Genomic DNA, 13,866 nt, shown 5'->3' with positions numbered 1-13,866 from the left:
CAAAACAGAGTAGTAAATGAATTTGAGGTCTGTACATCCAATTCTGTTTTTTTTTAAATCTTGCTCTGAACGTTTTAATTGCCTCTTCTATACTTGTACATCAAATTCAAAATGGCTCCAGATCAATAAAAAATTAATAATTCGGTCACAAGGTCAAGTTGTCCCTTCAGCTCCTCTCGAGCCTAATTGGCTGATTAGCTGAAGGTTGTACCAAATCACAGATTTCATAACTGACTTAAATATTGTTCTCATCTCAGATCGCATCTCTGTCTGAATGGATGTACAGGTTATTCAAATGGATATTATCTCAAATTCTCAATTGATGTATGTACGCATCCATGAAATTAACAGCTCAAAAACAATTATCATTTTTTGCTATTGTAGCATCAGCGCACTGGAAACAACAAAAAATTGTGATAGTATAGAATTTCCCAGATCCAGTGGTACAGACAATTCAAGGCCTCCAATGCATTTGCATGGTACTGAACTTGGTCCAAATGTCCATCTACAGAACAATTCTAGAAATTCCCGCCTCTTTCATTACATAAAAAAAGTACAACCAATTACAAATGATGCAAAACAACGTTATACGGTCTCTTTGAATCTAACTGAACATGGATTTATCTAAAATGCAATGGATCTCAGTTCTCAGTTCATTTGTGACGTCGCCGGCTAAATCAGAAGTTGCCTCCCGCAGAAGAAAACACATGAAAAATGAACGCAGAAATTTCTGGAAAGACCTTCGCTGTTCCGACCAAGATTTGTGAAGCAAGTAACACATTAGGGCTTAAATGGTGCAAAAACTACCACCGAATTGTGTCCTCCGAATCCAAAGGAATTAGAGATACCTGCAGAACAGCAAACCAATATAAGGTCAGGAAGAGCTGGAGGTGAACACAAAAAGAAGGGGAGTGGGGTTGATTGCTCAATAGAATGTTTGCCAAACAAGAAAAAATGCTAATAGAAATTGGTACCCACCAACATTCACTTCATGCTGTTTTTTTACGTTCGGTACTGTGTCAAATTCAACCGCTTCTTCTGGGTTCTGCAATTAACAGATAATGTAGCTCAGTTTTTATAGTGACAATGTACCTCTCGATTCTACTAGTTTAATGGTAAACCAATACTTACAAATTGGTTTATGCTCGGATGCACCCATCCAGTAGTTATCGCTTTAATAGTAGCAATGGCTTCCAAACCGCCTGATGCACCAAGGCAATGTCCTATCATGGACTGCAAATGGAAGATCACATTAGGAAGGGTCATGAATCAATCTCTGAAGTAAAATAGTTAGCATAAAGTACCTTGGTTGCATTTATTTTTATCCCAGATGGGTCCTTAAAGACTTGCTTGATGGCATTCACCTCTGCCAGATCACCAGCAAGGGTGGACGTGGCATGAGCATTGATGTAATTGACCTGCAGATAGTATGTGATTTTTTCGTGCATTTGGATCTTCTTCAAAGCATTTGCGGAGTCAAAAGCAGCACTTACAAGCCATAATTGTACTTGTACACCAAAATGAAAATGCAATCTGAGCTTACTGTTAAAAGATTAATTCTATCACATAACCCTATAGCATAAAAAGACAACTTATATCAAGTAAAACAGTAAACTGTGAAAATATGTCAGGAATTGGCATTAACAATGTACAGTTATAGGCGGCAGCTGTGGAGAGTGAAAATTATAATTGCATTAAAAAGATGTCAATGCCAATTCAAAAATAGCCAGATCACAACTTATTTAAGGATCACAAATAACTGCCACACTACAAAATACAGAAAAGAGTTAAAAATTTGTATTACCTCCTCTGGCGCCACACCAGCATCTTCAAGACTTTGCTTAATGCATGATGAAACACCAAGACCATCGGATCTTGGGTCAGTCATATGGTAAGCATCACAGTTCACAGCACCTCCTAAATACTCCGCGATTATCGGTGCATCACGTTTCCTTGCATGCTCTAGGCTCTCCATGACCTTTTCTCAATTGATAGAATAAAGTATTAGAAGATCTATGAATCTTAAATTCACAATTCCTAGAAGATGAAGAAAATGACGTGCATATGAAACAGGAAAATGGCAGATGATATCTGACAGTTAAAATGTGATCAATCAAATATGTTTGGAAAAAATATCACTAGAAAAGGATTGGAGTAGCGAGAATTGACCCCTAGATTTTTTTCAAAAAGAAAAAAGAAGAACTGACCCTTGAGCGTGCTGGCATTGAGTGAAAATTATTCTAACAGATCGTTGAGAAAGAATAAAACTAATTTACATTTTACAGGCTGCAGAAAAAATATCAGAATAATGTTAATAGATCATACCAGAATTCCAGCTCCTTCCCCCATGACAAAACCATCACGGTCCTTGTCCCAGGGTCTGGATGCTGTTTTAGGGTCATCATTCCTCTGTGACAGTGCTCTACATGCAACAAACCCGCCGACACCAATAGGGATTATTGCGGCTTCAGTACCACCAGCAACCATTATATCAGCTTCGCCTCTGCGAATATGATTCGCTGCAGCGTAGAAACAGTAGTTCGAGGTAGCGCATGCAGTTGAGATAGAGTAGTTTGGACCCATGAAACCAATGTCCATTCCAAGCAGGGCAGATCCCATGTTTGTTATAGCATATGGGATAAAGAAAGGAGTTATTTTTCTGTATCCCTTCTCAATAAGATTCTGAACACCATCAGAAAACACTGTGAGGCCACCCATACCGGTACCCACAAGCACGCCAGCCCGGGCCTTGTCAATCTGCCAGAGGGAATTTTACACCAATTAGCACCAAATATCCTTCTCCAAAGAAAGTATGAATGACAATAGCAAATCTTGCAGGATTAGTAAAAATATAAAATGAAGTTAACAAAGCTACTATCAATACTGAACAAACCACAGAAGTTTGCTGTGCTAAAAGTGAATGTTATGCAGGGCATCACGTATGGCCGACACAAGGCCCAGGATTAGTGCTTGCCGATAGTTTTGGTTAGTTTTCAGTTAGTTCGGATTGGATTTGTTAGAATTGCTTTGGATTGGATTTGTTAGGATTGCTGTTAGTTTGTTTCAGGATTGATTAGCAAGATTGTAAGCCGCTTCAATATAAAGGAAGGCACCTCAATGAATAAAGGCAAGCAGAATTGATCTCCTATCTAACTCCCGGTGCTTTGTTCTGTCCACCATAGCTCCAGGGCAGCAAGGGATCAAACCTCACCCTCCTGTCGAGCACAATTTCTTCCTGCGCAACCATTCCCAGCCACTTAGCCATAACATTATGCTATCAGATTCCATTGATCCTGGTACCGCCGCCATGGGTGAAACCTCCACGCTGGCCAACTGCCTTTCAGGCGTCGCTGGACACCATCGTCACCAAACTCACCAAGATGGACTCCACGCTAGGCGACGTCGCCCAGCAGCAGGCCGTGCATCACGTCGCCATCACACAGCTCGAAACATGGCAGCGGGAGCTCGTTCCAATCCGCAGCGATGACATGCACCATTGGCGCGATGAGGCGTGCCCTACTCGCGCGCCCATGCCGAGGGCTGTCACGAGTTCCCTCCATTGTTCCACAAGATGGAGTTTCCCAAGTATGATGGCAAAGGCGACCCACTGTTGTTCATCAACCGGTGTGAATCGTACTTCCGCACCCAAAGGATTGCAGAAGAGGAAAAATTGTGAATGGCCTCGTTCAATCTGTTGGACGCAACGCACCTATGGTACATGCGCGTTGAACGCGAGGAGGGCACACCATCTTGGCGCCGCTTCGCCAAACTCCACTTGCAGTATGGGCCACCCATGCATGCCAATCCTCTTGGTGAGTTGGCAGCTTGCCGCCGAACGGGCACGGTGGCCGACTACCAGTCGCGGTTCCTAGAGCTACTAGCTCAGGTACGGCTCTCCATGTCTGGCCTGCAGGAACCAATGAGCATCGATGTGCAGATGCAAAATCCGCAGTGCGTGGAGATGGCGATGAGTCTCACGTGCATTGGAGCGACAAAAACATGCGGTGACCAGGGGCACACGCGGCAAGTGTCCCCGCGCATCCGCACCAACTCCGGAGGCACCACCCTTAGGCTTCACGCCCGCAAGGATAGACAAACCCCAATCTTCGACCGCAAGCGCGGCAGATCGCACGGTGACGGTGGTGGGGCGCATGATCCGCCGCCTCTCGCCAGAGGAAATGGAAGAACACCGTCACCTCGGCTTATGCTACAATTGCGACAAGAAGTACGGTTGCCGCCACAACCAATCGTGCAAGTGCTTCTTCCTCCTCGAGCTCAAAGACGACCTCCCTGACCCCAACACGCAAGACGACACCACCGAAGAGTCGTAGATCTCCCTGCACACCATCGTCGGCATCCACACCAGCGAGACGATGCATGTGTCCATCTCCCTCGGCTCCACGGTGCTCACCACCTTGCTTGACTCGGGCTTGACTCACAATTTCGTGTCTGAATCCATGGCGGCGCACACCGACTTGCGATACCAACTCTGCAGCAACCTCCACGTCACCGTCACCAACGACGAGCGCGTGCCATGCGTCGGGGTGTTCTGTCGCGCCATCTTTGCCATCATCGGCGAGGAATTCGTAGCGGATTTCTACATCCTCCCGCTCAGAGGGTACGACGTTGTGCTAGGCACTCAATGGCTCGCGATACTGGGACCTATCCTATGGGATTTCAGTTGCCTCCCCATGTAATTATGGCACCATGATCACCGGGTGTCGTGGCACAGTGTGTTGGGTCCCGCTAGCCCCCAGCTGCATATGCTCACCGGCCACAAGCTCTTGGAGGCCATGCTCGCCGAGTTCAGGGATGTCTTCGCCACACCTACAGGACTACCACCGCTACGGTCCCAGGACCACCGCATTCATCTGTTCCCTGGCATGACGCCGGTGGCCATCCACCCATACCACTACCCAGCCCTGCACAAGGATGAGTTGGAGTGACAGTGCCTGTCGGTGTATCAGGAACCAGGGGTCCCTGAGTCCCGAGACCAGGCCGGCCATCCGCCACGCGTCACCATCCCGCGAGGTCTACCCTGCAAGATAAGAAGAAGCTAAGTCCCGGGAGAAGGTGCTCGGGGCCGCCGCCTCTGGTTCCCGAGCACCCCAGTTCCCTGATGACCCGCAGAGTCCAAGTACAGGGAAGGAAGTACTCGGAAGGGTCCTCGCCTACCCCCGAGTACTGTAATCCCCCGATGATACAAACAGCCAAGTGCTCGGGAGAGAGTACTCGGGGCTGCACGTGGCAGCCCCCGAGGACTCGGTTCCCCGAAGTTTTCCCCCGAAGTGCTCGGGAGAGAGTGCTCGGGGCTGCACGTGGCAGCCCCCGAGGACTCGGTTCCCCGGCAGCCCCCGAGGACTCGATTCCCCGGAGGTCTCACCGAAGTGCTCGGGAGAGAGTGCTCGGGGCTGCACGTGGCAGCCCCCGAGGACTCGGTTCCCCGAAGGTCTCGCCGAAGTGCTCGGGAGAGAGTGCTCGGGGCTGCACGTGGCAGCCCCCGAGGACTCGGTTCCCCGAAGGTTCGCGCAAGATCGTCCGACGACCCGAAGGGTCCCATCGTCGGGGTGTCAGCCAGTCAAATGCCCAATGCCGCATTTAATAGGCACGCGCGGCCTGACATCCTGACATCCTGACATTCTCAGCTGCCAACGCCCTAGTATCAGGCCCTGCCATGCTCTGGCAGGGGAGCGTGGGGCCATTAAATGCACGGGTCCCGTCCCGTTTCACCCGGGTGCCTCGGGATAACGTTGCCAAAATCGAAGCGCTCTGCCTGCCACCCTGCCCCGGCAGAAGAACAAGACAGGGTGAGCGCACCGGGCACCTCTGTGGCTGCCCGGTGGGCCCTCTTAATAGCGCCGGAGGACATCTACAGTAACAAATGGTCGGATGCACGCCGCATTTTTCCACCGCCTCTATCACTTCGCCAAGACGGAATGATGACGCCTTTCTCCGTGGCGCCTTGGCACTCGCACCCCCTCTTTCCCATTCAGGATAAGTCGAGGTCGGCGCGCCTATAAAAGGAAATGATGGAGAACACATAAAGACAGGCCCCCGAAGCTCAGATCAAAAGACGAAGAACATCACAAACAAGCTCGAGCCAAGCTAGAACACGAGAGTCTCAAGCTCTCTGTAGACAGCTTACCCCTGTAACCAGATACATCCTTGAAGAATTCCCTTCAAGGAAAGGTATAGCACTCACACAGGAGTAGGGTGTTACGCCTCCGTGCGGCCCGAACCTGTCTAAACCCCGGTGCACCCATCTTTCTTGCACTAGGACGATCATCTCCCACCACCAGCCACTGCATTTATTTCCGCTCCCATCTATTTCCCAGACAAGCTCGTTCAGGATCATCCCCCCGACCGAATCTTTAAAAAAGGGGTCTCTCGGGATCCCTGCGACAGGAGTTCATCCTCCAACAGTGCCGGACAATGGAAGAGCAGGATCTCATCCAACGTGCTTTCTCCTCACCGGTGCTGTTGGTGAAGAAGGCTAATAGGTCCTGGAGGTTCTGTGTTGATTACCGCGCTCTTAACGATGACACGGTGAAGACAAATTCCCCAATCTTGTGGTGGATGAGATGCTCGACGAACTTCATGGCGCAATGATCTTCACCAAGCTGGGCCTCCGATCACCAACTTCATGGCGCATGCACCCGGAGGATGTCGAGAAGACCACCTTCCGCACCCACAACAGCCTGTTCGGCATGACGAACACACCGGCGACATTCCAACCACTGAGGAACGACGTTCTACGGCCCTTTCTCCAGCAATTCATCATTGTCTTCTTCGACAGCATATTTATCTACAGCTCGTGGTGGTTTGCCCATCTTCGCCATGTATGTGCTGTCATGGAGGTCCTTATCTCGCACAAGCTGGTCATCAAGAAGACCAAGTGCTCCTTAAGGAAAAATTCGGTCACCCATCTCGGCCATATGGTGTCGACCGATGGGGTGGCCATGGATGCAAGCAAGATTTAGGAGGTAGTTGACTAGCCCACACCACGCTCTGCTCACACCCTGCGCGGCTTCTTGGGCCTCACGGGATACTGCCGGAAATTCATCCGCGAGTTCGGAACGGTCGCAGCACCGCTCACCCAACTGCTGAAGGACAACTTCGAGTGGTCCCCAGCGGCCGACATGGCGTTCTCGACACTCAAGAGTGCGCTCACATCAACTTCCCTTCTCTGGCTGCTGAACTTCGATAGGCCTTTCACCATGGAGTGCGACGCCTCTGGCACGAGCTTCGGCGCGGTCCTACATCAAGGCAAGGGACCTATCGCCTTCTACAGTCGGCCAGTGGCGCCTTAACATCAAGCGCTGGCGACCTATGAACGTGAGCTCATCGGCTTGTTCAGGCCATCCGGCATTAGCGGCCATACCTTTGGGGACGACAGTTCATAGTAAAAAATGATCATTATAGTTTGAAATATTTGCTCGATCAGCGCCTGGCTACAATTCCACAGCTTCATTGGGTGAGCAAAACCCTAGGCCTCGACTTCACGATGGATTACAATCCAGGGAGCCTGGACGTTGTGGCAGACGCTCTCTCTCGTCGCGACGCAGACCAGGGTGTCATGCACGTCGTCTCGGCGCCAAACTTCAACCTCATCAGCGACTTCCACACGACAGCCTCCACCAACCCAGCTCTGGTGGCGCTCGGCGACCAAATTCGAGCATGCCCCCTTGGTGAGCCTTGGGCGCTCACGGACGTGCTGGTGAGTACCAGCACCACCTGTATGTGCCACCGATGTCTCCCTTGCTCCAGGCGGTCCTCACTACGGTGCAAGATGACAACCATGAAGATGTGCAAAAGACCTTGCACCGTTTCCGCCGTAATTTCCATACCCCCCACGAGCGCATGGTGGTGCAGGAGTTCGTGCGTGCCTGCGTAACATGTCAGCACCACAAGACAGAGCATTTGCACCCGGCTGGCCTCTTGCTTCCTCTGCCGGTGCCCAGTGCAATTTGGTCGGATATGTCCCTAGACTTCATCGAGGGACTACCCAAGGTGGGCGGCAAGATGGTGATCCTCACGGTGGTGGACTGATTCTCCATGTATGCTAACTTCATCGCACTGACGCACCCGTACACCATTGAGTCCATCGCAAAGGTGTTTTTCACCGAGATCATTCGCCTCCATGGGATCCCAACATCCATCATCTCTAACAGGGACCCGGTGTTCACTTCCACGTTCTGGCAAGAAATGTTTTGAGCCATGGGCTCCAAGCTGCACATGAGCTTGGCTTTTCATCCGTGGTCCGACGGGCAATCCGAGGTGGTGAACAAGGTGATTGCCATGTATCTACGCTGCATAACGAGGGATCAACCGCGGAATTGGGTGCAATGATTGCCATGGGCAGAGTGCACTTACAATACCTCATTCCACTCGGCTCTCCGCGACACCCCGTTCCGCATAGTCTATGGCCGCGACCCGCGTCTCTTCACTCATATGACGCAGGTGATGTTCGTGCCACCACAGTGACACGCACGATGAAGGACCGCAACGAGTTCTTGGAGGAGGTGCACTTTCGCTTGGAGCAGACGGAACAACACGCCAAGCGGACCTATGATCGCGGTCATCGCGACGTCTCCTTCAAGATGGGCGATTGGGTCTGGTTGCATCTTCACCACCGTTCATCAGCTCGCATTCCGGACTCCATGAGAGGCAAGCTACAGCCGCGTTTCTACGGCCCGTACAAGATCGTCACCCAAGTCAACTCGGTGGCGTTCCGCCTCGAGCTCCCTTCCACAGCTCACATTCACGACATCTTCCATGTTGGCCTCTTCAAGAAGTTCGTAGGATCACCACCTGATGCACCACCAGCTTTGCCACTACTACAAGGCGTGGTAATTCCAGTTCCGACACGCGCGCTCAAGGCCCGCCTCTATCGCGGTGTTAGCCAGTTGCTCATGAAGCGGAACGGCCTATCGGACTCTGCTGCTTCCTGGGAAGACCTGGACTCCTTTCGACAACGCTATCCAGCGTTCCAGCTCAAGGACGAGCTTTTGGTAGAGGGGGGAGATATTATGTGGGGCATCACGTATGGTCGACGCAAGGCCCAGGATTAGTGCTTGCCGATAGTTTTGGTTAGTTTTCAGTTAGTTCGGATTGGATTTGTTAGGGTTGCTTCAGATTGGATTGTTAGGATTGCTATTAGTTTGTTTCAAGATTGATTAGCAAGATTCTAAGCCGCTTCTATATAAAGGATGGCAGCTCAGTGAATAAAGGAAAGCAGAATTGATCTCCTATCCAACTCCCGGTGCAAAGCACCGTTCTGTCCACCATAGCTCCAGGGCGGCGAGGGATCAAACCTCGCCCTCCTGTCGAGCAGCCACCTAGCCATACAGTAAATGTGACTTAGTCCTTAGTCTACATATCCTACTTCGCTATAAATCGCAACAACCCAAGGGAATCATCAAATGCAAAAATGAATTGCTGCAAAGCTCATGTTTTGGTACAGATTAAACTTATTGTGTCCAACCAATATTTTTTACAATAAAAGTACTCCATTGATACAAATTTGAAACCAATTACACACACATATCATTATGAGTCCAACTAAATGTACTTTGCAAATAGTGCTGTTGTGAATCAGGATTTGTAAGACATCTGATATTCCACTTATTGAACCAAACACCAAGACAAGTTACTCGCACAAGAACCCTCCCAACATCGCACAAATTGTTTTCACTCAAATCAAAGTAACACCTCCATTCTCTATGTCATTCAACACCCAACCAGCTCTAAATTAGACACTAACCAAAGGATACACCAAGAAGCAAAGCAGATGAATGTCATTCTCACTAAAGAGCAAGTTTGCCTCTAATCCACCGCAGTTCTAAAATAAATAAATGTATCGCTTTAGCCAATTTAAAAAAACTGAACGTTGCACTTTTCAGCCCCAAAAATATAACGTGTGCTACCAATCTGTGCTGTCGCTCAAATCCTGACAGAGTAACTCAATGGTGAGATCACACGGGCTTCACACTTTCTAGATTAGACAACGCTCCCAACAACCTTCTTCAGAAGGAGTTCCCATGTTGCTTGCAAGATTGAATTCAACTAACTTTTACAACCAAAACAAAATTATTACTCTTCACTCCCTATGATCCCAAAATTGGATCGACTAAAACTACACGAACCAAATACTAGCATTCACCAGCTTCAGTTCCGAAGTAAGAAAGCTTGATCATCTGTTTGGCATCAAAGAGTAGAACTGATGACCCAGGATGCCACATTTTACTTTCTTACTGCTCGAGATCTACCCGTGACCCGGAGATCTCAAACCAACAAGTGAAAAGGGGCCAGCATCGCACAATCAATCAGCCAACGTCCCCTGATCTATCCAAAGCGTAAAACTCCATGGCACTTTCTCTAACCAAAAGTTCCCAACTTTACTAGCTAATTAACAACTTAAAGGATCACTCGTTATATCTGATCCAGTAAAGGTGCAGCATTTTGAACAATAAATCGAAACTGTGTTGTCAGCGCTACCTTCTCCATGGGCTTCGAGCCGTGGGGCAGTCCGGCGGCCTCGAGCGCCTTCTTGCCGCTGACGATGCAGTAGCGGAGGCAGTCGTCGAGGCGGCGGTCGTTCTTTCCGTCGATGTATCCCTCGGAGGAGAAGCCCCGGATCTGGCCGGCGAAGCGGGTGGGGAACTTGGACGCGTCGAAGCGGTCGATGGGACCGATGCCGCTCTCCCCGGCGAGCAGGCGGTCGTAGTAGGCGTCCACGTCGTTCCCGAACACGGAGACCAGCCCCAAGCCCGTGATCACCACCCGCTTCTTGGGATCCGTCTCCCGCCGCGGGGCCGCCGCCGCGGACGCGCGGACGGAGACGCGCCCCGGGAGACGCCCTCGCCGCGGAGCCGCCGCTGGGGCCGCGGCCGCGGAGGCGACCGGAAGGAGGAGGCTCTGCATGGCGGCGGCGAGAGGTGGGGAGGAGGAGAGGGTGGCGGCGATGGAAACGAGGCGGAGGAGGGAGAGGAGGGGTTCAAGCGGTGTGCTGGACTGCTGGCTGCGAGATGGAGGGGTCCGTTTGTGTATGTGTGGCCGGTGGGGTCGTGGGGCCCACAAGGGGGTTTGGGGTCGTGGGGCTTTGGAGGCTCCGGAGGAGGGCGATGGGTTCCGTTTTTCTCAACGGAACGGGGGCGGACTTTGCAACGGAACTCTTGTTTGCCCTTGTGATTAGTGTAGCAAAGTTCACGCCTTCCCTCATTGGAAAATGGTTTAAGTGCAAATTTTTTTCTTTCGATGCTTTAGAAATGTTGATATGTTAGTTATTTGATCGAATTCTGGTCGATGAATTCATGAGTGAATAAATCTAACGTACGAGGGTTCATGGCAAACAAATTTTAAACGGACATTTATATATATATGGATTTAAAAATATAAAAAAACCACGGTTCGGTAGGCGAGCTGCGTGCCACGTCGATTCGAAGCATTTAATTAGGCCTGGCCAGGGCCCAGGGATCCAGGTCGCCTCCCATGAGTCCATGACGGGCAGGAAATGTTTGGTGGGTTTGGGCAGGTGGCCTTGGCAGGAATTTGTCAGTGAAGCGGCCGGTGAAGTACACATTTCAGTACGTGCTCCTTCACTACCTTTGCCCTTTGGGAGAAAACTATAAGTATTTATCCAGAATTGAATGAGAAAGACAATGTTGACGGAGAAAGGTAGAAGCAAGTCTGTCGATAAGATCATTTCCAATAGTTACTTTAAATTTTTATTTTTAAAATATTATTACAGCATCTTTTATCACTATTATAGTATCCTCTATCACTAACACTGTAGTGGTACTGTATCACTGGATAGAGATCGGTTGGAGATGAATTTTCAGTGCTACAGTAGACCGTAAAGTACTGTAGCACTGGAATTTACAGATTGATGACTCTGTTGGAGATGGCCTAATTGCACTACTGGCACGTACAGTTTCAGTTAAAATTAGAAGAAACTTAGGATGTGTTGGAGGAGAGGGTGATTGGTTGGTTGGTGGTATAAATGGATCTTTGTTTTGTAGATGCGTATAATTTTAAATAGAAGCATATTTGTTTACTCGTATGTACTATTATAGTTTGGTCTGATGTATACAAATGTACGTCCGCAGCTTGTTCCGGGAGAGAAGCTTGATTTAAGTTTCTCTCCGCAGCCTGGTTGGGCGGATGCAGGCTATTGCATCCACTTATGTAAGCGGGTTATCACGTCCTGAAACTGTAATCACGTAATTAAGCATAATCATGATTCTTAAGCATTATATTTAATTATATGTAATTTTGTTTCGAAACGCTAGAGCATTTCATTTAGAGTCAATCGGTTGAGAGAAAGTAACTCAGGAGAGCAAGAATAGAATTCGTAGCTAAAACAGATTAGTTTCTCTAACACATGAGGCCCACAGGAGTTAGCCAACCGCTCCCCTCCCTCTCCCTCTCCCACCCATGTTCTCTCTCCCTCCCCCATGCCAACAGTAGGAGTAGTAGCCCCTCTCCCTCACTCTCTCTCACTCTCACACCCTCTCCCTCTCCAGCCGAGTCAAAGAAAGGAGAAGGAGCAAGGAGGAGAAGATAGCCTAAGGAGGACCTAGTGAGCCCCTTCACCGCAACCCGCTGGAGGTCGTCGTCCCCATCGAGCTCGAGCCTTTCAATCACCTCTTCTTCTTCCTCAAGCCGACCACCACCTCCCTGATGTCATCTTGAGCTCTGGCCCTTCTTCAACTCCTACGACCGAGCCACAAACTTTGCTAGGACGTGGTGAGCATCCCAACCCCCTCCCATTTCATTCTCATGGCCGGATCTACCGGCATCAAGCTTAAAAGAGCTCAACAATGGCCACCGCCACCATTGGAGCCAATAGTCAAGTTTCGATCATTTTCGGCTTATGCATGTTATCCTATGAGGTAAAGGAGGTCAAGATGATGCTTTAGATCCAAAATCTTTACTCCAAAAGCCGTTGGAATCGTTGCCAGAGAGATCCCAGTGAAAATCAACATTTATGACCTCATCAGAAGGTTCCGGGTGATCCTAACTAAAAATATCCTAGCACCCGCACCTAGAGGTTCACCGGAAGGTCCGAGTTAAACCTGAAACATCCGTATTGTATTGTTATTATGCATTTTTCTTTTTTTCTTTTCTTCCTAAAACTTGTAAAATTTATAATAATTTCTCTATAGCTCAAAATATTATGAAACTAATTTTTTATCATAATATCCTCCTCTACCTATTAAAAAATTCTCCTGTTATGAAATAATTAATTAACTTTTTGAGATAAATTAATTAGGTTAGGCTTCAGTAATTCATCATTAGTTCTTTATAAGTCCAAATTGGTGAAACTAATTTTGCTAGTCTTCTTATGACTTGTTCTAACTAGGACAAATGTTTTCATACATTATAAAGTATATTTTATGGTATTTTATTGTATGCTTATCGCGATGCCTTCTTTTCTTTAGTGATCATCGAACCAGAGTGTAACGGGTTTTCGTAAAGGGGTTTGACATTTGATCCCAAATTGAAGAAAAGCAGCAAGTCAAGCATCTAAGCATATTGCACCCTTTGGTTCAAACTGAATGGAGTCTAAATAGATAAATTATTGTTTATGTATGGTTGCATATTCAGTGAGTTGATGTCGGACTTATATAAGTAGAATCTATGTTGATTGCATTACCTCTACCTTGAGTTGTTGTTTATCCATATCCTTGCAGTCTTGATAACATTGTTGATGTCTAATTATAAGTATGTTCGATATGCTTAGCAATGCATAGGTTATCGGTAGAAGTCGAGTAATGGTATAACCGTTGTTCGCGAGCTTAGAAATTACTTATTATTCACAAATACAATAATGATGTTGAGATGTATGAGATGTGACGATAAGAC

At 48.4% G+C, this 13,866-nt stretch overlaps 1 protein-coding gene across 1 annotated transcript; it reads right to left on the bottom strand.

Moving 5' to 3' along the window:
* Window positions 1-395: 395 nt before the first annotated feature.
* On the bottom strand, window positions 396-11,050 carry LOC133930698 (3-oxoacyl-[acyl-carrier-protein] synthase I, chloroplastic-like). Its single transcript, XM_062377409.1, has 7 exons — window positions 10,498-11,050; window positions 2,326-2,757; window positions 1,805-1,978; window positions 1,305-1,418; window positions 1,132-1,233; window positions 979-1,045; window positions 396-848 (listed from the first exon to the last, which is right to left on the bottom strand). Exons 1-7 carry the CDS (start codon window positions 10,921-10,923, stop codon window positions 781-783), a joined length of 1,383 nt encoding a protein of 460 aa, XP_062233393.1. The 5' UTR covers window positions 10,924-11,050; the 3' UTR covers window positions 396-780.
* Between the last annotated feature and the right edge of the window lie 2,816 nt (window positions 11,051-13,866).

Source organism: Phragmites australis, chromosome 10, assembly GCF_958298935.1.
Source record: "Phragmites australis chromosome 10, lpPhrAust1.1, whole genome shotgun sequence".
NCBI lineage: Eukaryota > Viridiplantae > Streptophyta > Magnoliopsida > Poales > Poaceae > Phragmites > Phragmites australis.
This window is presented reverse-complemented; position numbering and strand designations above follow the sequence as displayed.